This window comes from Papio anubis, chromosome 17 (assembly GCF_008728515.1).
Source record: "Papio anubis isolate 15944 chromosome 17, Panubis1.0, whole genome shotgun sequence".
NCBI classification, from domain to species: domain Eukaryota; kingdom Metazoa; phylum Chordata; class Mammalia; order Primates; family Cercopithecidae; genus Papio; species Papio anubis.
Window position 1 is genome coordinate 7240875 of NC_044992.1, and position 23882 is coordinate 7264756.

Below are 23882 nucleotides of genomic sequence, written 5' to 3' on the forward strand. Positions count from 1 at the left end.
GGGAGGGGTCCAAGACTGGGGCAGGGCGGTGTGTGAGGGGCAAGGGAGCTCAGGGACACTCCCCCTCCACCTACATCTAGAGGCACAGGTGGAGAGACAAGAGGGAAGAGACGTGGGGATAAATAGTCTCCGTGACAGACAAGCACCTCACCAAAGCAGCTAAGACATCATAACATGCTGAGAGACAGGAAGACACCTGGGGACAGATGCACAGCCGGGGAGAGGAACAGCACAGACTGCACAGCGCCTGGGACACGCCCCCCTCAGAGCGCTGGCATCCAGAGACTCCCCGCAGCCCTGCTCGAACAGCACAAGATCAACGGCCTTTCACATGTGTAGTGACTTGGTTATCTTTAGAGCTATATTCCACGCAGAATAACACATGCCATCCTATTTGCTTTGTGGGGACAAATACACATATTCTTAGAGTAACAACTACACCAAAACAACTACAGGCACAGGAAGACATTTGTTCATTGGTTTGTTTCTTCACTCGCTCAGCAGCAGGTTAAATGCTACTTTGTTTCAGGCACCGGTTCAGGCGCTGGGAGACAGGGTGAGTAAGGCCAAGTCCTCGCTTTCACAAAGCCCACATTTAGGTGGGGAAGGAAATAATACAATTACAGGTGTGAAAAGGGATATAAACAAAACAGAATGACAGGATGAGGAGGATGGAGAGTAACAGCCTTCCCTCCTTCCTTCCTTCTTTCCTTCCTTCCTTCCTTCTTCATTTCTCTTTCTTTCTTTGATTGCAGTTTCTTTCCCTCCCTCCCTGCCTCCCTCCCTTCCTCCTTCTCTCCCTCCCTCCCTTCCTTCCTCCCTTCCTTCCTTCCTTCTTCCCTCCCTCCCTTTCTTGGAATCTCGCTCTGTTGCCCAGGCTGGAGTGCAGTGGCGCGATCTCGGCTCACTGCAACTTCCACCTCCCGCGCTCAAGGGATTCTCCTGCCTCAGCCTTCCGAGTAGTTGGGATTACAAGTGCCCGCCACCACGCCCAGCTATTTTTTTTTTTTTTAGTAGGGTTGGGTTTTCACCATGTTGGCCAGGCTGGTCTCGAACTCCTGACCTTAGGTGATCCGCCCGCCTTGGCCTCCCAAAGTGCTGGGATGACAGGCATGAGCCACCGCGCCTGGCCTGGAGTTGCTTTAGATGAGGAGGTCAGGAAGGTCCCTCTGAAAGAGGCCATGAGACAGGAGTAAGCCATGCACGCTGGGTAAAGGCATGCTAGACAGAGGAACAGCGAGTGCACGGGCACAGAGGTGAGATCGTGGTATGTTTGGGAACAGTAAGAAGGACATCACCACCACATGCATGTTTCAGATGTGTCTTGTTTTTCCCTAGCCTCGGCCTGGAGGGGAGTAAGTCACTTAGGGTCTGGGATCCACGTTAAGGAAGTTGATCTTACTCAGTCTCCCATCTCCCTGCTTTTTGTTTCTTGTGTGTCTGTGACTTGTGTTTTCCTCGACTAAAGTTTAAGCTCTGGGAGGGCAAGGATGATGCTCTGAGCTTTTTTGGGGGCTGTGGCACAGCTGCTCTCGGAGTCCAGAGCAGTCAGGCAGAGCGGAAGTAAAGGAACCGAGAAGGCTGGGACCACAGAAGCGAGAGCTGTCCCCTGGCCATCCCCAAACCGCATAGGATTGAGGCTGTCCTGGGGCTGAGCCGTACAGTGAAGCTCAGACTTTGCCCTTCTTCCAAATAAAGGCAGCTGAGGGATACTATTCAGCCCGAGGTGTGTGTGTGTGTGTGTGTGTGTGTTTGTGTTGGGGGTTTTTAGGGAAAGGGGAATGGGGCAAGGGGTGGCAGTGGGAAATTTTTGTTTGTTTGAGACAGAGTCTCGCTCTGTGGCCCAGGCTGGAGTGCAGTGGCATGATCTAGCAATTCTCGTGCCTCAGTTTCCTGAGTAGCTGGGACTACAGGCATGTGCTATCACACCCAGCTAATTTTTTGTATTTTTACTAGAGATGGGGTTTCACCACATTGGCCAGGCTGGTCTTGAACTCGTGACCTCAGGTGATCCACCCACCTCGGCCTCCCAAAGTGCTGGAATTACACGTGTGAGCCACTGCCTGGGCTTGCAGTGGGAATTTCTTTTTTTTTTTTGAGACAGAGTCTCGCTCTGTCGCCCAGGCTGGAGTGCAGTGGCCAGATCTCAGCTCACTTCAAGCTCCGCCTCCCAGGTTCACGCCATTCTCCTGCCTCAGCCTCCCGAGCAGCTGGGACTACAGGCGCCTGCCACCTCGCCCGGCTGGTTTTTTGTATTTTTTAGTAGAGACGGGGTTTCACCATGTTAGCCAGGATGGTCTCGATCTCCTGACCTCGTGATCCACCCGTCTCGGCCTCCCAAAGTGCTGGGATTACAGGCTTGAGCCACCTTGCCCGGCCTGCAGTGGGAATTTCTAATGGTGAACGGTTAACATCACATCTGGAATTTTAATTAGAATGAAAAATGGTGCTTCCTAAGGGGCTACGTAGGCCACCGCGGACGCGGGGCTTGGGAGAGTTTTGAGACCTGGGAGAAATGTCACAGGATGGTTTGGAGGCAGGAGGCTGGCTGGCATAGGCTCAGAGAGTTGGATGGGGGAATGAAAAGGGACGCAATGAATGGGAATGACAACTGGGCAGCCAGAGAGCTACTTGAAAGGTAGCAGGGAAAGTGGAGTTCTGAAGGGAGTTCTGAGGGGACCAGGCCCCAGGTACCCCCAATTCCCACAGGGATTCGAAGCGTTCTGTTTCCTGGTTCTCCCTCTTCCTCCAGTTGCCATCAGAAACTCAGGCACTGCAACCCCAGTGGCTGGTGGGGTGATGTCGGGGGAGACTGAGCAGCCTCAGGGGGCGGCAGCTGGTGAGTGGGGAGGAATCTGTGTGCTCAGCAAACAGCAGCCTCAGTGCCCGGTGGCTGCCTCCTCCCTCATCAATCAGCCCCAGCCAAATGTCCTTGCATTCCCACCACCCCAAGGGGACTGGGGCTGGGCCAGGGTCCCCAGGGGAGATGGTGTTGGGTGGGGGAGGTGGAGGGGATACTTGGCTTCCCTTTCCTTGGCCTCTGTTCTCTTCTGTCCTGGAAGAGACAGTTCTTCACGTCGTGGAATGACTATCCTGGCCCCTACCATGGTGGGAGCATCAGCTACAAATCACCTGTGGGGGGCTGCTGGGGGAGAAGGATGAGTCAGGCTGTAGAGGAATCTACTCTGGTTCTCACGGGACCAGCCCAGGGCACAGTCGGCAGGGAGGCTGCTGGCATGGAGGCCCTGTCCCCCCTGGCCTCTGTCTCTGATGGATGATCCGGACAGCAGGCTGAGACCCTGACCCCTGGAATGTCCTCTCTTTCCACCTTCTCCTAGTCCCCGCTCCTCATCCCCTGCTTCCAGTCAAGATCCAGAGGTCTGGCTCCCAGCTCACCCCAAATATGCTGCTCCCCACTAGGGACTGGGGTCTCTAGACCCTAGCCTCTGGCTCCCTTTCCCCCTCCTCAGCTCTTGCTCCCCTCAGGGACCCAGGCGTTCTGCCCACTCCCTTCACCATAACAACCATTCTTTTGGAGTTGCTTAAGACTTTAATATCATTTCATTAAGTCAGCAAGTTCAGAGAAGGCTGGGGGCACAAAGAGACTGGGGGTGAGCAAAAGAGGGCCAAAGTAGGGGGGAGGCAAGGAAAGACCCCCCCACCCCCTCTCCGTGGCGATGGCTCTGAGAAATCAAATATTGACAATGAGAGAACAGAACTTATTAAATCTGGGACAGGGATGTGTGTGGGGAGCTGTGGGAATGGCCGGATGCCTGGGTTCGGAGGGTAATGAAGGTTCTGGGAGGAGGAAAAGGCCCATGGCTGGGAGGTGCAGCAAGGCTGAGTCTTGAGGTTACAACTCTTCTGCCCTTTCCTTTGGGATGTACTCAGTCTTGCAACCCTGGCTGTTTCTCTATCCCCTAAGAACCCCTGGGGACAAGACCCCCATCATAGCTAGCTGTGGTTGCCCCGCCTTCGTCCCTTCCCCCTACCTCCACCTCTGTTGATGAGCTTCAGCAGCGTTTAATCGGATTGAGCAGTAATTAGCAAAGCGAGATGTTTGATTACCTATTTAGCATAATGTGGGGGGCTGGGATTCGGAAGGAACAGCCACCGTTGGGGAGGGGGTTTTAAGAAAATAAATAGGGTCTGCGCAAAGTTCCTTTCCCAGAGGGATCCAAGAACGTTGCCCCTGAGGCTCCCCACCCCACGACTCCAGCAAATTTTCACTCCTTTGGGACTTTTCCCTAGGGGTTCTGGCCAATCACATCACCTCTGTCTGCCACCCATGGCCTATCTGGCTAGAGGAACACCTCCACGTTCCATCTTAGCTGTGCTTGCTGTGCAGCTGGTTTTGGGGTGGGCGGGACTCCTCTCCTTCCATTCCTGCTGTCAGCAACAGGAGTCTGGCTGGGCAGGAGGAATCACTGGGGGTCGGGGGGAGGGAAAGGGTTGACCCTTCTGGGAATAAAGATAGGGTAGGTGGGAGGGTGAGGTCAGGGCTGGGTTAGGGTGTGGTTAATCCACTTGCTCTTCAGGAGTACCAGGGACTGCCACCCCTGGCAGTGCCAGACTGGCATAATGAGATCTGTTAGGTGTGAACGCCAAACAGAAAAAGGGGGAACTGAGGTGCCAGCTTCTCTTCTCCTCATCCAGCAAAGAAAATGTCATCAATTTCGTTCCTCATGGAAATGTAATCAGTGGGCTCGCTGCTGGCTTTGTCTTAATTAGGCACTATTGATGGAAGCAGGGAGGGCGCCTTCCCATCCCCCGCCTCGGCTTCCTCCCTGTATTTCCCAGGTCTCCCCAAAGCTCCTCCCGGCCCCAGGTATAGCGGTCTTCCAGGCGCCTTCTAGCAGCCCCGGCCCGCAGCGCCCCCTGGCATCCTTGGAGATCTGCCCCGGCCCTCATAGCCCTCCCCTCTCGCCTCCTCTCTCACGACGCAGCCTTTGTTCCTATGGAGAGCGAAGCCCCTCCCAGGCCCGGTCACCTTCCCCAGGGAGTCCCTGCCTCTCGTCCCCCCCAAAAATCAGCGACGCTTTCGAAAGCCAATCCTCAGATTCCCAAAACTCCAGTTCCAGTCTTCCCTCCCTTTCCCCGCCCCGCGCCGCCCCGCAATCCTAGACCCCAATCCGAACTAAGAAGGGGGAAGAAGCAGGAGGGCAAGGGTGCTCCAGCCCCGGTTTTTCCCCCGGATCCAGCTGCAGCCACGGCTGCCTGCAAATCCTGGAACGCCTTCTAGATCGCGAATACACCTCGCCCGCGGGGCGCCCGGCGCCATCTGCTGGACCCGTTCCGGCTGGGGTGCACAGACCTGGGCGCAGGGTCGGGCGCTGGGGTTCCCCCTGCCTTTTTCAGTGTCCTGCGGGGCGGTAGCTCACTGTCTCTCGCCCCAGCCCTTCCAGCTGGGTCCTGAAACCAGCCCCCGCCCCCTGCACCTCCGGCTCGCCAGATGTGGCTACTTTCCCTTAGTCCCGGAGCCTTCGAGCCCCGGGTCCCTGAGGGGTAGACCTGGGCGGGGTGGGGCCGGGAAGCAGGGATCCAGGGCGCCTGCGCGGGGGAGTCGGGCTCCGTGGAGCGGCGCATCGGCCGCGAGCCCCTCCCTGCCCGGGGTTGCCATGGGGACGCGTGCAGACGCCTGCCCGAGAAGGCCGCGCTGGGCAACTTCTTAGTCGGAGTAGCCCATCGGTCGGTCTAGGGAGGAGAGGGTCAGCGTGGCGAGGTGTGTGTCGGGGGCAGAGGGAAGGAGGGAAGGAGTGCTGGGGAGAAGGGACAGTAGTGTCGGGGTAGGAAGGGACGGTTGTGGGGGAGAAGAAGAGGCAGTTGTGGAGGGAGGGGGAGCAAGGAATAGTTGTGTGGGGGAGGGGGAGGAGAAGGGGCAGTTGTGACAGTTGGAGGGAAAAGCGATTTTGAGGGGAAATTTGCCGCTGGTAACCAGTTTAAGGAGAAAGCCTGGCCCCTGCGGTATTTCCTAGTAATAGAGTGAGCCCCGGGTTAGCAGAGCAGCTCCTCCTGGGGCCTGCGGTGTGGGAACGCGTGGTGAATCCCACAGTGCATGCGCCTCAGGCTCCAGTTTGAGGCAGGAAAGCGCAGCTTGATGCTTCCCTGGAGACTGATGGAGGAAGCCTCCTTGCTGTGGTTGGTTTTATTGATTTGTTGGCCTAACAGAACGTTTTTCCTTGGAGCAAAGTACAAATCCTTCAAGTTTGAAATTCATAACCTGAGATCAATGCCTGTGGCAGCCTGTGGGGATGAGGAAGGAGAGCCACAGGTGGCGTTAGGCTGCAGCTGAATGAAAAGAGAGTGCCCAGCGCCTCAAACTTTGCCCTTGGGATTCTGAGCACCTGCCCGAGATGCCCGCTTCCTGCCATCCTACCTTTCTGAGAGAGGCACCACTGTGGCCTTCCTCGTGCCCCAATTGCTTTTTCCTCATTACACAATTTAAATTTATGATTGGATGACTTTTGTCCTTCTTGCTTCCTATCTGTTCTCAGGGCATTTTACTGATCTTAACAGTTAGCACACAGTTCCTCAGCCAACTATGCTGAGAGACCTCAGTACACACAAAACAGTGTTCCTGCCCCTCAGGAACTGAAAGCCAAAGAGCCAGGTGGCAAATACTGTTTTTCTTTGTTTACAGATGTTGCAGATTTTACTGGGGTTGGGAGGAGCATTTTTCCATTTAACTTGGGAGGAAAAGAGGTACATAGGAAAATCATCTTGGTTTGCTTGAATGATTGAACAGTGACAGAGGGTGGGGGATGTGCACCCCTTCCTTGGGCCTCTCTCACTCACTCGTGGTCCTGGAGGTTAGAGTGGATGAGGGTTTGGGCAACCGCACTTCAGCTTGATAGATCTTTTCCTGATTATCTTATGTTCTCATACCCTGGGGCAGAGATAGAGGTTCTAAATCCTCATTAGTGGGGTGTCTGTTTGGCCATCTTTTTTTTTTTTTTTGAGACAGAGTCTCACTCTGTCCCCCAGGCTGGAGTACAGTAGTGCGATCTTGGCTCACTGCAGCCTCCGCCTCTCAGGTTCAAGTGATTCTCCTGCCTCAGGCTCCCCAGTAGCTGGGATTACAGGTGCACACCACCACATCTGGCTATTTTTTTTGTATTTTTAGTAGAGACGGCGTTTTGCCACGTTGGCTAGGCTGGTCTCGAACCCCTGACCTCAGGTGATCCACCCGCCTCAGCCTCCCAAAGTGCTGGGATTCCAGGCATGAGCCACCACACCCAGCCTGGTCATCGTCTTTAACTGCCATTTATTCCTAGTGCCTTGAGGGACTGACTTTGATTTTTAACCCAGTGTCCTGAAGACAGTAGGATATCTTAGGGAAGAATAGCAAGGCCTCCCAGGCCTCTGTGGAATACAGAGCCCTTGTGGTTAATGGAGCAGGGTGTGGGTACCACCAGAAAAGATGATCATACTGAATTTCAGTCAATTTATGAATTCAAAAGGGACTGCTTGTATCAGGGGCTGGTTTGGGGGTGGTATCTGGTTGTGGACTTTCCACTCCTGTGTACCTGTAGGTTTTGCCTGCACGATGTCCAGCAAAGCTGAGAAGAAGCAGCGACCGAGTGGCCGAGGAAGCTCCCGGGCAAGCCGGTCAGGGCGGGCCGCTCAGGCTGTTGTGGCCACAGAGGAGCAGGGGAACGCCCTGTCTGTCAGTGAGCCAGAGCCGCAGGCTGAGCTCCCCAAGGAGGAGCCTGGTGGGTACTTGCTGGGGTACAGGATGCTTAGCAATGGAGGGTGGGGAAAGTCACAGGGGCTTGGAGGCATTTTAGGGCTGGGGAGCAGGCACTGTTGCTTCTGGGCAGGAAACAGGGGCTAAGTGACGCCCCCAGCCATGGAGGTTCAGCAGCCCTGCCACTGGGTCCCTTTTTTGTGTATCTTCCTCTTGGCCAGCCTCGTCGTTGTTCTTTCTGTCTTAAAATGTCACACAATATACCAGGAGTTCACCAGCCAGTCGTTTCTCTAGCCTCTTACTCCTTATTTCAAGTGTTCCTGGTTGCTCCTACCCCACTGAAGAGGGTTTGATCTCTTCCTTTTTCCCGTTTTCACCCTGGGTGGCAAAACAAATAATGTTTTTCTCCCATTAAGCCCATCACCATGGAGACTCAGCCTGTTTTGCCACCCTTTGAATCCTAAGCCCGGCTGATGCTTTCTACCATCTGTTTAAGGCTCTTGTATCTCCGCCCTCATTTTGGCAGGGACTTGGTAGACTGCGGAGGTTCAGGTTCAGGACGACAGGAAAGAAGTCTAGATCTAGGGAGGAAAGTGTTTAAAGAGGCTGCCTCTTGTGGCTTTGACCTGAGGGATTCGTTTCCTGTGGGTGAGCCGGAGCCAGTAAGAGTGGAAGCTTTTTGGTAGTTGTTGCTATTGCTGGGCTCTCCCTGAGAGCACTGGTCAGTGTAGACAGGACTGTGAGCTAAGTGTAGACCTCCTTCTTTACCTGGAGCTCCTTTACACTGATACTAGCTTGTCAAGAAGAAAAGAAATAGAATCTCCTTCTAAAATTAAAGGTTGAGAGATTAAGCATGGGCATGGGAGAAAAGTCCCTGGGCCATAAGAACCTGCCTTAGGTTCCAGGATCTTAGAAATGTGCAGAATTTATCCTTCTGAGTTCTGAAGAGCTCAGGTGAAAGCAGTTAAAATGGGACTGCTGGGTGCTAGGAGGAGTAGGGGAAGATGGGAGGGAAGGCAGTGAGGTTCGGTTTGGAGAAACCTCTGAGGAGGGAAGGGAAGGAGCTTTAAAATGAACGTGTTGGCCTTCGAATAGCAAGGATTTCTGCCTCTCCCAGCTCTAAGCTTTCTTTTCTTTTCTTTTCTTTTTTCTTTCTTTCTTTCTTTCTTTTTTTTTTTTTTGAGACAAAGTCTTACTCTGTCACCCAGCCTGGAGTGCAGTGGCACAATCTCAGCTCACTGCAACCTCTGCCTCCTAGGCTCAAGTGATTCTTGTGCCTCAGCCTCCCAAGTAACTGGGATTATAGGCATACACCACCATGCCCAGCTTATTTTATTTATTTATTTTTCTTGAGACAGAGTCTCGCTCAGTTGCCCAGGTTGGAGTGCAGTGGTGTGATCTCAGTTCACTGCAACCTCCACCTCCTAGGTTCAAGCGATTCTCCTTCGTCAGCCTCCTGAGTAGCTGAGATTACAGGCGTGCGCCACCACACCCGGCTAATTTTTGTATTTTTAGTAGAGATGGGGTTTCACCATGTTGCCCAGGCTGGTCTTGAACTCCTATTCTCACATGATCCTCCTGCCTTGACCTCCCAAAGTGCTGGGATTACAGGCATGGGCTACCGCACCCGGCCTCCCCTCGCCTAGTTCTTATCTGGAACCTGAATGCCAGCAGTTTTCCCAAGGGAGTTGGATCACTCACCTACCGCTAAGCTCCGGAATTGCCTATTCCATCTTTTCACGCCTTCCTGCCCCGGCCTCTATGCCTCATTCCCCTCTTAGTTTTCCTTTCTGGAAGCCAGAGTGGAGTGTCCTGTTCCCTATGGCCTTTTGGTTATATCTCATTTGTTCCTTCCTCCTTTCAGTCCCTGGGGGATGGGAAGGCCACCAGTTTTACCCCAATCTCCTGTGTGACCAGTAGATCAGGAGGCAGAGAAAGAGAGCCCTTGGGTTTTATGGGAGTCCAGAGTGGGCATGGCATTACTGAGTGCCCAGCAGGCCAGTGGTTTGGAGAAGGACTGATTCCTATGAGCCTCAACTTCTCCATGTGGGAAGAGGAGTGGGGGTAAGATGGAGGGCCAGAAGCTGCATGCCTGGAATAACCTCAGTACTAACCACCTTCATTCCCTCACCCCTACCCCAGTCAGTGTTTGTTTTATTTTTAATTTTTTGGAGACAGAATCTCGCTCTTTCACCCAGGCTGGAGTGCAGTGGCATAATCTCGGCTCACTGCAACCTCCGCTTCCTGGGTTCAAGCAATTCTCCTGCCTCAGCCTCCCAAGTAGCTAGAATTACAGGCACCCACCACCATGCCCGGCTAATTTTTTGTATTTTTGTAGACACGGGGTTTCACCATCTTGGCCAGGCTGGTCTCGAACGCCTAACTTCAGGCGATCCGCCAGCCTTGGCCTCCCAAAGTGCTGGGATTACAGGTGTGAGCCATCGTGCCTGGCCCCCAGTCAGCTTTTTACATTAAATTGAGAGATAATTTACTGACTATAAAATTTACCCTTTTAAAGTCTACAATTCAGTGGTTTCTGGTATATTCGCAAAGCTGTGCAACGTTCCCGCTATCTAATTTTAGAACATTTTTATCCCGCCAAAAGAAAGCCACTTTAAGCACCTTGAGAAATTGGCACCAGGTGACTCCTGTATCTTTAGTTCTAAGTTGCATCAGAGCCTCGTCTTTTAGCAGTCACTCCCAGTTCCCCCTACCCCCCAGATCCCAGGAACCGCTCATCTATTTTCTGGCTTTATGGATTTGCCTGTGCTGGACATTTCATCTAGTGGCCTCTCATGACGGGTTTCTTTCACTTGGTACTGTGTTTTCAAGACTCATCCATGTCGTAGCATGAACCGCACCGCCATGTCTTCTGATGGCTGAATAATATCCCACGGCATGTTTACAGCACATTTTGTTTATCCATTCCACTGTTAGAGGACACTGGGCTGTTGCCACCTTTTGCCTATTGTGAATAATGCTGCTGCGAACGCTGTAATGAAAATAACTCTTTGAGTCCTTGCTTTCAGGTCTCCCGGGTCTCTACCTAGAAGTGGAATTGTTGGGTCATTGGATGACTGCATTTAGCTTTCTTTCTTTCTTTTTTTGAGACAGAGTCTTCACTCTGTCGCCCAGGCTGGAGTGCAGTGGCACAATCTCTGCTCACTGCAAGCTCTGCCTCCCGGGTTCACGCCATTCTCCTGCCTCAGCCTCCCGAGTAGCTGGGACTACAGGCGTCCACTACCACGCCTGGCTAATGTTTTGTATTTTTTAGTAGAGACGGGGTTTCACCATGTTAGCCAGGATGGTCTTGATCTCCTGACCTCGTGATCCACCCGCCTCGGCCTCCCAAAGTGCTGGGATTACAGGCGTGAGCCACCGCGCCCGGCTTTTTTTTTCTTTTTTTGAGATAGGATCTCATTCTGTCACGCAGGCTGGAGGGCAGTGGCACGATTATGGCTCACTGCAGCCTCTGCCTCCTGGGTTCAGGTGATTCTCCTGCCTCAGTCTCCCGAGTAGCTGGAATTACAGGCACCCGCCACCACGCCTGGCTAATTTTGTATTTTTAGTAGAGACGGGGTTTCACTGTATTGGTCGGACTGGTCTCGAACTCCTGACCTCAGGTGATTTGCCCGCCTAGTCCTCCCAAAGTGCTGGGATTACAGGCGTGAGCCACCGCGCCCGGCTGACTGTGTTTAACTTTTCAAGGAATGCCTTTCTTTTTGTATCTTTATTCTTCCCAGAGCCGCGGTTGGAGGGACCTCAAGCACAGAGTGAAGAATCAATGGAGCCTGAGGCAGATGTGGTAGGCCTGGGTCTTCCTTGCAGCAAATATTCTCCCCAATAACTGGTGAATCAAAGGATCAGTTGTGGTTGGCGCATGAGGAATTCTCTCTTGTCTGCCACTTCTTTTACCTGCTCTCTGCTGTTAGCCTACTCACCACAAATCCAGTTCACTGAGTAAAAGACGAAGTCATCTGGCCTTCCCCAGGAGAGAGGCGGGCTTTAAGTAAGGCACAGGTCTCTCTTCTCTCCCCACCTTGGGTCAAACTGTGATGAGCTTATTCATCATGTGGGTGAACACCCGAACAAGTTGAACGAGCTGGGAAGATATTGTCCTAATTGGATAGTAATTTCTAAGACATTCTCTTTCCACCTTTCCTTCAGTTCTTTTCTTTGGCTGAAGAATTTACAGAAGCTGCTTCAATCACCTTGAGAAATGGCACTAAATGACCTCTGCTTCTTTTTTTCCAAGTTGCATCAAAGCCTAGTCATGACCATAGTTACCTGGGTGAGAAGAATAGAGTGGCGACCCTGACATTTTTCAAAAAGGGAGGAAAAAGTAATGACTATCAAAGAAAACAATGGCAAGAGACAGAAAAGTAAAACCGAGAAAACTCATGGTGTTACTGCCCAAACACATTTAATATGAATATTTTGCTATGTCTGGCCAGGCGCGGTGGCTCAAGCCTATAGTCCCAGCACTTTGGGAGGCCAGGGTGGGTGGATCACCTGAGGTCAGGATTCGAGACCAGCCTGGCCAACATGGTGAACCCCATCTCTACTAAAAATACAAAAATTAGCAGGGCGTGGTGGCAGGTGCCTGTAATCCCAGCCACTTGGGAGGCTGAGGCAGGAGAATTGCTTGAACCCGGGAGGCAGAGGTTGCAGTGAGCCGAGATCGTGCCATTGCACTCCAGCCTGGGCAGCAAGAGCTAAACTCCGTCTCAAAAAAACAAGAAACAAAAAACGCCAAATGATATTTTGATATACATTTTACTTTTGTGCACAGGCTTATAAGTTTGTTTTTAGATAATCCTAACTTTATCATATGTTACTTTTTTTTTTTTTTTGAGGTGGAGTCTCACTCCCTTCGAGCAGACTGGAGTGCAGGAGCATGATCTCGGCTTACTGCAACCTCCACCTCCGGGGTTCAAGCGATTCTCCCTCCTTAGCCTCCCAAGTAGCTGGGATTACAGGAATACACCACCACGCCCGGCTAATTTTTGTATTTTTAGTGGAGACAGGGTTTTGTCATATTGGCCAGGCTGGCCTCAAACTCCTGATCTCAGGTAATATACCCGCCTCGGCCTCCCAAAGTGCTAGGATTACAGGTGTGAGCTACTGCGCCCAGCCCATATGTTACGATTTTGTATTACACTTTTTCACAAAATATTTTATTTTTATTATTATCATTATTGTTTGAGACAGAATCTTGGTCTGTTGCCCAGGCTGGAGTGCAGTGGCATGATCTGGGATCACTTCAATCTCTGCCTCCCAGGCTCAAGCGATTCTCATGCCTCAGTCTCCTAAGTAGCTGGGACTACAGGTTCCTGCCACCACACCTGGCTAATTTTTTTTTTTTTTTGAGACAGTGTCTTGCTGTGTTGTCCAGGCTGGTCTTGAACTCCTGGACTCAAGTGATCCTCCTGCCTTGGCTTCCCAAAGTGCTGGGATTAGGGACGTGAGCCACTACGTCCAGGCACCTGGCTAATTTTTGTATTTTTAGTAGAGACAAGGTTTCGCCATGTTGGCCAGGCTGGTGTTGAACTCCTGGCCTCAAGTGATCCACCCACCTTGGCCTCCCAGAGTGCTGAGATTACAGGTGTGAGCCACCGTGCCCAGCTATTATTATTCACATTACATACTCTTTGTAAACTTTTTTTTTTTTTTTTTTTAAGAGACAGGGTTTCTCTCTGTTGTCCAATCAGGAGTGCAGTGAAACAATCATAGCTTACTGTAACTTTGAACTCCTAGGCTTAAGTGGTTTTCTTGCCTCAGCCTCCTGAGTAGCTAGGACTACAAGCATGTGCCACCATGCCCAGCTAATTAAAAAAAAAATTCTTTTTTTTTTTTGTGAAGATTGTGGTCTAACTGTGTTGCCACGGTTAGTCTTGAACTCCCAAGACTCAAGCAGTCCTCCTGCTTCAGCCCCCAAAAGAGCTGGGATTATATGTGTAAGCCACAGGGCCAGCAATTTGCAACTACCACTTTTCACAGCCATATAGCGTTCCATGTTCTATGCAGATACCGTAGTTAAACCATTACTCTTTGACATTTTGCCATTTCTAATTTTTTGCTCTCGGAATACTTTCATGAATATTATAAGTAAAACGAACACTCTTGAAATACTTAATATTTCCTTAAAATAGATTCTTGTATATGGAGTTACTGAATCAAAGGATAAAGAACATTTCTATCACTTTTAATACCTCACGCGTTCCAAATGCATTATACTTTTTGCTCTCATGCTAGCAATACGACAATACACCTTTTCCGGGCCTGGGTGTTATCTGTTTAGCAAGGATTTTTTTTTTTTTAAATGATGGGCAATAAATGATTTTTTTTTTTTTTGAGACAGAGTCTTGCTCTGTCGCCCAGGCTGCAGTGCAGTGGCACAATGTCGGCTCACTGCAACCTCTGCCACCTGGGTTCAAGTGATTCTCCTGCCTCAGCCTCCCGAGTAGCTGGGATTATAGGCACACGCCAACATGCCAGGGTAATTTTTGTATTTTTAGTAGAGATGGGGTTTCACCATGTTGGCCAGGCTGGTCTTGAACTCCTGACCTCAGGTGATATGCCTACCTTGGCCTCCCAAAGTGCTGGGATTACAGGCGTGAGCCACCGTGCCCGGTCTTCTTTGTTATTTTTATTTGTATTTGACTTCAACTGAAAATATTTTTAAAATATATATATATGTGTGTGTGTGTGTGTGTGTGTGTGTGTATATATATATATATTTTTTTTTTTTTGAGACAAAGTCTTGCTCTGTTGCCCAGGCTGGAGTACAGTGGTGCGATCTCAGCTCACTGCAACCTCCGCCTCCTGTGTTCAAGCAATTCTCCTGCCTCAGCCTCCTGAGTAGCTGGGATTACAGGCATGCACCACCATGCCCGGCTAATTTTGTATTTTTTTTTTTAGTAGAGACGGGGTTTCACCATGTTGGCCAGGCTGGTCTTGAACTCCTGACTTCAGATGATCCACCCACCTCAGCCTCCCAAAGTGCTGGGATTACAGGCGTGAGCCCCTGCGCCCAGCCTTCTTTGGTGTTTTCATGTCTTTTTCACCTCCTCACTTTTTCCTTACTGCTGAACCAACTGACTTTTACCCAGTATTTTACACTTCTTTTGGAATCCATTGTGAAGAAATTACTCCTGTACCCTCTCCCTTTTCCAGCTTGTGGTCTCGCTGCTCCTAATTGCTTGATGTAGGCTAATATCCTACACATTCCCTTAATTCACTTTTACCTTTGAGATCAAGGGCTGACATTTTTAAAAACCACAGGCATAAGGATAATCTCTTGCACTGGGAGGATAATATCCTAGTCTTCCTCTACGATCTGTTCTTTTTTTTTTTTTTTTTAAATGCTTAGAAGCAAGACATCTTATTGTTCTGTTTCTTTCAAAGCTTGAAAACTATCGTTCAGTTTCTCCTCACCATTCTGAACCTGTCTGGCTTCTCTCATCTCCCATGTCCTCACTTGTGATTGTGGATGGGAGGAATGACTCATCCTGGCAGTCGTAGTTACTTTGGCCCTCTGTCTGCTCTCCTTCTATAGAAGCCCCTCTTCCTTTCCCGAGCTGCGCTGACAGGACTGGCGGATGCAGTGTGGACACAGGAGCATGATGCCATTCTGGAACACTTTGCCCAGGACCCTACAGAATCCATCCTCACCATCTTCATTGACCCTTGTTTTGGGCTGAAGCTAGATCTGGGCATGCCTGTACAGGTGCGTACCCTACTTTCCCAGGTCAAAGGTGGTCCTACAGAGAGCTGAGGGCTCTCAGTTCCTTCGTCATCCTTAAGTCTTATCATCTGCTGTGCCCACGGCCTATTGAGCCCCACTGTGTCAGGCACCCTACTTGGTGGCAAGAATGGGAAGAAGGATGACGCAAGAATGTTGTCATGGGCCGGGCGCGGTGGCTCACGTCTGTAATCCCACACTCTGGGAGGCCGAGGCGGGTGGGTGGATCGTGAGGTCAGGAGACCGAGACCACCCTGGCTAACACGGTGAAACCCTGTCTCTACTAAAAATACAAAAATTAGCCGGACATGGGGGCGGGCGCCTGTAATCCCAGCTACTTGGGAGGCTGAGGCAGGAGAATCGCTTGAACCCGGGAGGCGGAGGTTTCAGTGAGCCGAGATCATGCCACTGCACTCCAGCCTGGTGACAGAGAGACTCTCTCTCTCAAAAAAAAAAAAAAAAAAAAAAAGAATGCTATCATAGTCTAGTGGGGAAGACAGACATATAAGCAAATATTTACTATAGTTTGTGATCATGAGCAAAGCTTTATAGGAGCGTTATGGGAGCAACTAATGGAGCCAGTGGAATTCTGGGAAGGCTTGATGGTGGAGGTGCTATTTGAGCTGGGATGAAGGGTAAGTAGGATTCCATCAAGACTAGGTAAGAGCTATCAGCGAAGCCTACTCTATGTACAAAGAAAAGAGAAGTAGTGGGAAGTGATACTGAAAGGGGCTTGGGGTCAGCTTGTGAAGGGCCTAGTTGTATGTTACACTCGAGAATTTGGCCACTATCCCAGAGAGTGCTATTGAAGTCTTTTATAGTTTAGATAGATAACTATTTCAACAATGTGGATCATACGTTAGACAACGGTAGACCTAGGGTAGGGAGACGGTTAAAAGATACATGGATAGGAAAATATTGCTGGTAGAATCTGGGCGGTGGTCGTACAGGTCGTCATTGTAAAATTTGTTGAATTTTTTGTATACATCTTTGAAAATTTTGGAAATAAAATGTTGGAAAAGTTAAAAGGCTGTTGCTTTGCTCTTATTGGCAGCACATATACAAAAGCGGAAAGGATGAGGATGATTGACATGGCCCTGTGGAACAATGACACAGTTTGTGAAGCATTCCGCATTGAACGCGGGCGGAACACCTCTTGCCCCGTGCACTGGCAGTAATCAGCCACAAAACAATGAAAAAATATTCCATTTGCAAGAGGAACCAAAATTTGCAAAATATGTTTATATCTGAATATACATTTTAATATAAAAGTAGGATTTATATGAAAGAAAACAACTTTGTGGTAGGCCATGAAAAACGACTTGAAGAAATGATGAGCCACAACTTGTTTGTGAGTAGGAATCTTAATATCATAAAGATTATTTTATATAAAAAAGTATCATATTTGGCTCACGCCTGTAATCCCAGCACTTTGGGAGGCTGAGGTGGGTGGATCACAAGGTCAGGAGTTCGAGACCAGTCTGGCCAACATGGTGAAACCCCATCTCTACTAAAACTACAAAAATTAGCCGGGCATGGTGGCAGGCGACTGTAATCTCAGGTACTTGGGAGGCTGAGGCAGGAGTATCACTTGAACACAGGAGGCAGATGTTGCAGTGAGTGGAGATCGCGCCATTGCACTCCAGCCTGGGCAACAGAGCAAGACTCCATCTCAAAAAATAAAAAAAACAAAAAAACCCACAAAAGTATAATTTTAATGCAATTCTAGTCATACTGCCCAAATGCCACAGTTGCTAAATTCCTTGTGTAAAGGATTTTAAAATATCTCTAAAAAAATTATGAAAATGGCAAAGATGATGATGAAAAAGGAAAGTAATAGGGAGACTCGTAAATATGAAAATCATTAAACTACAGTAATTAAAACAGAGTTGTAGTAGAGCAAGACTATGTACATCATAAGCAACAATAAAGAAACATTGAAAGCACAAAAATGCTTTATAAGCAACAGTACAGAAATATAGGAAATACGAGGCCGGGCGTGGTGGCTCACACCTGTAATCCCAGCACTTTGGGAGGCTGGGGTGGGCGGATCACCTGAGGTTAGGACTTCGAGACCAGCTTGACCAACATGGAGAAACCCCATCTCTACTAAAAATAAACGAAATTAACTGTGCGTGGTGGCGCAAGCCTGTAATCCCAGCTACTCAGAGGCTGAGGCAGGAGAGTCCCTTGAACCCAGGAGGCGGAAGTTGCAGTGAGCTGAGATCATGCCATCGCATTCCAGCCTGGGTGACAAGAGTGAAACTCTGTCTCAAAAAAAAAAAAAAAAAAAAGAAAATATAGGAAATATGAAAAATATAAAGTACAGAAACATATATAACAGATACATTTTTTTCTATGAAAATGGCATTTAAAAATCTGTGGGGAAGGATGGATTATTCAACGAATAGAATTGGGAAACATATGGAACATGAAGCTTTTCAATTAAAAAGTCTATTTACCATGTTGAAATATATTCTTTTTTTTTTTTTGGAGATGGAATTTCACTCTTGTTGCCCAGGCTGGAGTGCAATGGCATGATATTTGGCCCACTGTAACCTCTGCTTCCCAGGTTCAAGCCATTTTCCTGCCTCACCCTCCTGAGTAGCTGGGATTACCGGTGCCTGCCACCATGCCTGGCTAATTTTTGTATTATTAGTAGAGCCGGAGTTTCACCATGTTGGCCAGGCTGGTCTCGAATTCCTGACCTCAGGTGATCCACCTGCCTCAGCCTCCCAGAGTGCCGGGATTACAGGTGTGAGCCACCGAGCCTGGCCAATAACAGACTTAATTGTATTCCCCTGAGCTAAGATGGCCAATTGAAGCTGGGCGTGGTAGCTTGTGCCTGTCATCCCAGCACTTCGGGAGGCTGAGGCAGGCTGATTGCTTGAGCCTAGGAGTTTGAGACCAGCCTGGGTAACACAGTACAACCCCATCTCTACAAAAAATACAAAAATTAGCCAGGCATGATGGTGCACGCCTATAGTCCCAGCTACTTGGGAGGCTGAGGTGGGAGGATCACTTGAGCCTGGGAGGTGGAGGTTGCAGTGAGGTGTGATCACTCCACTGCACTCCAGCCTGGGTGACAGAGTGAGACCCTGTCTCAAAAAAAAAAAAAAAAAAAAAAAACCAAAAAAACCACACCAAAACAACCCCTGAGAGTAAACAAATTTAATCTAATACACTTTAAAAGTGGGTGACCAGTGAAAAACACATGCACCGAGTCAAAGAATGGTGCTCCCCCAGCTACATGGAGTGAACTTGAGAGGGTGTAATCAAATCCTAATAGAGAGAAAGGCCTGTGCCTTTAGTCATTTAGTCCCAGCTACTTTGGAGGCTGAAGCCAGAGGATCGCTTGAGCCCAGGAGTTCGAATCAATCCTGGGCAACATAGCAAGACCTCCATTCAAAAAAAAAAAAAAAAAAAAAGAGAGAGAGAGAGAAGAGGAGCCTAGGTGGGGTTTTTTTTTTTTTTTTTTTGTTTTTTTTTTTTTTGAGACAGAATTTTGCTCTTGTTGCCCAGGCTGGAGTGCAGTGGTGCCATCTCGGTTCACTGCAACCTCTGCCTTCTAGGTTCAAGCGATTCTCCTGCCTCAGCCTCCCAAGTAGCTGGGATCACAGGCATGCACCGCCACACCAGGCTAATTTTGTAATTTTAGTAGAGATGGGGTTTCTCCATGTTGGTCAGGCTGGTCTCGAACTCCCGACCTCAGGTGATCCACCTGCCTTGGCCTCCGAAAGTGCTGGGATTACAGGTGTGAGCCACCATACCCGGCCTGAGCCGAGGTGTTTTAACAAAGATTTTTCACTGCCTTAGATTAGCACTAACCACCTGTCCATTTCCCTGAGGCAATTCTCTTAGGCCAAAGAAAAGTGAATAAAACATAAAACACCCAACCCTTTCACTTTAACTTCCAGGGGCAAAAATAAACTGGTCGCTTATAGTGGGAGGTCAAGTCACCCACAGTACATTAGAGCAAAAAGAATGAGTTCACACGCTTGCTGCCCAAGCACAAGCAAAATGAAAAGAAATTGCATGGCAACTGCAAGCACGTTACATCAAAGAAAAAAGAGGAACAAAGCATGCAAAAGAGGAAAACATAACTGAATGAACAGAGGAGATTCCTCACAACAGTACCATGTTCTACTACAATTTAGTAAGACCAGGAATTCAATTAAAAAAAAGTTGAGCGCTGAAATGATAAAATGTGAGAATAAGATAAAAGGGAGATTGCAGATTTTAAGAAATGAATAAAGCAGCATGTTACAAAACCAGTAGATTGGAAATAGCAAGGAACTGAATAGCTAACCCAGAAAATCCTATCACTGACAGACGAGAGGCTAGAGGTAATCACAATGTATGCAGAAGAACAAGCCAAGGACATTTAACACAATTAGAGAAGCTAACAGATATGAAAGACTAACATGATGATCTTGTATAGAGAGCCAACAAATGAAACAATATAAATGTAAAGATAAAATACAAATAATTTCCCTGAAATGCAGAAGGAACTGAATCTGGGAATCAAAAAGGACACACTGTATTCCACAAAATTTGTCACACAGTGGTTAATGTCAATATACATCTTGGCTAAGCTACTCAATTGTAGGAAAAATTAATTCCTTAGGAATATTCCCTATGTGGTAATCCTGCTAAGAATATTTAACTTGAATCTGGCAATAAGGAGACAATCAGATAAATCCAAATTAAGAGACATATTGGAAAAAGAAAACTGGTCTGGACTATTAGAAATATCAATGCTGTGACACGAGAATCGCTTGAACCCTGGAGTGGAGGTTGCAGCAAGCCAAGATTGTGCCACTGCACTCCAGCCTGGGTGACAGAGCAAGAGTCTGTCTCAAAAAAAAAAAAAAAAAAAAGTTAAAAATGTAAAAATTATGGGCTGGGCACGGTGGCTCACGCCTGTAACCCTAGCATTTTGGGAGGCCAAGGTGGGTGGATTGCCTGAGCTCAGGAGTTCGAGACCAGCGTGGGCAACACGGTGAAACCCCATCTCTACTAAAATACAAAAAAATTAGCTGGATGTGGCAGCGTGCATTTGTAATCCCAGCTACTTGGGAGGCTGAGGCAGGAGAATCACTTGAACCAGGGAGGCAGAGGGTTACAATGCTGAGCTGAGATCACACCCATTGCACTCCAGATTGATGACAGAGGACTAGCCTCAAAAAAAAAAGATAAATAAATAAATAAATAAAATAAAATAAATTAAAAATAAAAAGAAAATCAATGCCATGAAAGAAAAAGGTTGGGAGTGGTTTAAAACTAAAGGAGACTAAGAGACATGAGCCATGTGTGATCTTGGAGTAGATTCTGGATTGAGCTTGCAAAGCAGTGAGCTAACAGAACCTGGAAAATTGAAAGTTAGTGAGAAACTCATAATATTTTTTCAATCTTTTTCTTACTCACATCAGAGAGGGGCCCTTTGGGAAGAAGCCTCTTCTGGATGAAGAAAAATTTATAATAGCTCAAGAATTCCTTTATAACTACTTCTATTTCTTTTATTCGCTTAAATTCAAGAAAATTAATTCTAATATTAGTTTTAATTAAAACAGCTTGCTCCTATTAAAAAATAATGATTTTAATTAAATTTTCTGTATGTACATATAGCTATAGCAAAATATGCAGAATAATGTTTTCTCTAATATTAATACACATAAGTTTTTAGGTGGAATTTTAGATGACATTTTAACTTTTTATCTTTGTACTTTCTGCATTGTTTCCACACTATTTAAATTTAACATATGTCATCTTCTACAAAGCAGCTGTTGCTTTTTTTGGATGGAGTCTCAGCTCTGCTGCCCAGGCTGGACGAGGTGTAGTGTATGATCTCGCTCACTATAAGCTCCGCCATTCCCCGGTTCATGCCAGCCTCCTGCCTCCCCCAGGCTGACCAGGGCACCACCACCAGCTAATTTTTGTTGTATTTTTAGTAGAGACAGGGTTTCACTATGTTAGCCAGTAGGATGGTCTTGATCTCCTGACCTCGCGGATCCCTCTCTCCGCTCAGCCTCCGCAGCAGTTGGGATTACAGTCATGAGCCATCACACTGCCTATGGTGAAAGTTGTTTTAAAAAATGAATATAGCCAGGCAGGGTGGTTCACGCCTGTAATCCCAGCACTTTGGGAGGTCGAGGCATAATCACATAAGATCAGAGCTCTGGAGACCAGCCTGACCAACATCAAGCAAAACCACCCCACAAAATAAAATTAGCTAGTGGCAGGTGGCATTCTGTAATCCCAGCTACTTGGGAGGCTGAGGCAGGAGAATCACTTGAACCTGGGAGGTGGAGGTTGTGGCAGTTGAGATTGCCATGGGCATTCCAGCTCAAAGCAACATGGAAACCTCGCCCCAAAAAAAGGCACAAACGCCAGCATTTGGTTTCTGGATAGTAAGAAGACAGATGATTATTAATTTCTTCCCAGCTTTCACTCTGCTTTGCACCAAAATGCACTGCCCAAGCCTGTAATCCCAGCACTCTTGGGAGGCCAAGACGGGGATCACGAGGTCAGAGATCCAGAATTGGTTCAGCTTCAACACGCAGCACCCCGCACTTCACAAGGCGAAACATGCAACCAGGCTGGCGGGTGGCAGGCCGTAGTCCGGTACCGGAGGCTGAGGCAGGAGAATGGCGGAACCCGGAGGCATGAGCTTTGCAGTGGAGCTTTCGAGATCCCGCCACCGCAAATTCGCCTGGCGATAGATGCAGATCTGGCCCCAAAAGCGCACCGGCACCAACGGTACTTTGCCCAACCCAGCATCTGGAGGCTGGCAGGATCACCCGGAAATGTGATCTTTGACCAGCCCGCCAACCCGGCGAAACCCGCCCCGCCAGTACGAAAATGGGCAGTGAGTGCAGCCTAACCTGCCGCCTGCGGCGCCGAGTGAGAATCACTGAACTTAAAGAGTGAGCTGAGATTGCGCCACTGCACTCCAGCCTGAGTGACAGAGCAAGACTCTGTCTCAAAAAAAAAAAAAATTAAATTAATTGTCAAGACTAGTCACAAAAGCACTAAAAACAAATGAAACAGGTGAGTCGGATATTAGGGAGGACATGGCCTTTCTAAGTATGTAGCAGTCAGAACTTTAAGGAGCTTTATATTTAATTACGTGAAAGATATATGCTTTTGTATGTAAACCACAAAAACCATAAGCAAAACTGAAGCATAAATGTAAAATTTTGGGAGAAACATATGCTATCAAAATGGAAAACCCGTCTTCCTTCCAGTCCTTCTCCTTTCTGCTTTTTCATTGGCTGATGTGCTTCCTCCATTCCATCCTTTCTTTCTATCGATCCATTCAACAAACATTATTGACCATCTACTATATACCAGGCACTGTACTAGGTTCTAGAGCCAAGTTGGACAAAATGTACAGTCCCTACTCTCAAGGCATACTCTCTGCATTTCCTCCCCACATCTCTGGATATGGAATCTTATATCCGTGAAAAGAACAGGAAGCACTTCATGGCACTTCCGTTTAGAGAAGGATCAGGATACCCTGAGGGATGTGAGAAAGAACTCAGCCGGGCTTTCGTGACTGGGTGTCATGGCTGGGCCTGGTGACTGAACTCTGATCTGCTGTCTTCCATGCAGACCCAGAACCAGCTTGTCTATTTCATTCGCCAAGCACCGGTCCCCATCACCCGGGAGAACTTTGAGGCAACCGTGCAGTTTGGGACGGTGCGGGGCCCCTATATCCCGGCCCTGCTTCGACTGGTCAGTGGAGTCTTTGCCCCTCAGATCTTTGCAAACACAACCTGGCCTGAGAGCATTAGAAATCATTTTGCTTCTCATCTGCACAAGTTCTTGGCCTGCCTGACAGGTAAGTGGGAAGACTGGAGTGACTAGTTTCTCCTTAGTGTCCCCCAACTGTACAATTAGTGAGGTGGTGGGACATTCGTCTGAGCACCTGTGTGGAGGGAGTATTCAGCATGCTTATTGAATGGATAGAATAGCATACAAGATCCGCCTTCTTCTTCTTCTTCTTTTTTGTTTTTGAGACGGAGTCTCGCCCTGTTGCCCAGGCTGGAGTGCAATGGCGTGATCTTGCCTCACTGCAACCTCTGCCTCCTGGGTTCAAACGATTCTCCCGCCTCAGCCTCTCAGGTAGCTGGGATTACAGGCGCCCGCCACCATGCCTGGCTAATTTTTTGTATCTTTAGTAGAGATGGGTTTCACCATGTTGCCCAGGCTGGTCTCGAACTCCTGACCTCATGATCCACCTGCCTTGGCCTCCCAAAGTGCTGGGATTACAGGTGTGAGCCACCGTGCCCTGCCAAGATCTGCTTTCTGATCCAGACACACTTTTCTGTTGTAGAACTGGTTGGCCAGACCTGCTTCAATTTAGACTTGGAAATTTCTTTCTTTTTTTTTTTGAGACGGAGTCTCCCTCTGTCACCCGGGCTGGAGTGCAGTGGCCGGATCTCAGCT

At 48.7% G+C, this 23882-nt stretch overlaps 1 protein-coding gene across 5 annotated transcripts in view; it reads left to right on the plus strand.

The window, feature by feature from the left end:
• Positions 1-5626: 5626 nt before the first annotated feature.
• Positions 5627-23882, plus strand: part of DNAH2 (dynein axonemal heavy chain 2) — a 121786-nt gene continuing 103530 nt past the window's right edge. For all 5 annotated transcript variants that reach the window (XR_004179334.1, XM_031657344.1, XM_031657346.1 and 2 more), the window contains exons 1-5: positions 5627-5722; positions 7533-7712; positions 11431-11492; positions 15246-15416; positions 23046-23274. Coding sequence is in view for 4 of the 5 variants with exons in the window: in XM_031657344.1 (XP_031513204.1) it covers positions 7547-7712; positions 11431-11492; positions 15246-15416; positions 23046-23274 (628 nt within the window). In the remaining variant the exon portion in view is untranslated. The remainder of the gene's footprint in view (positions 5723-7532; positions 7713-11430; positions 11493-15245; positions 15417-23045; positions 23275-23882) is intronic.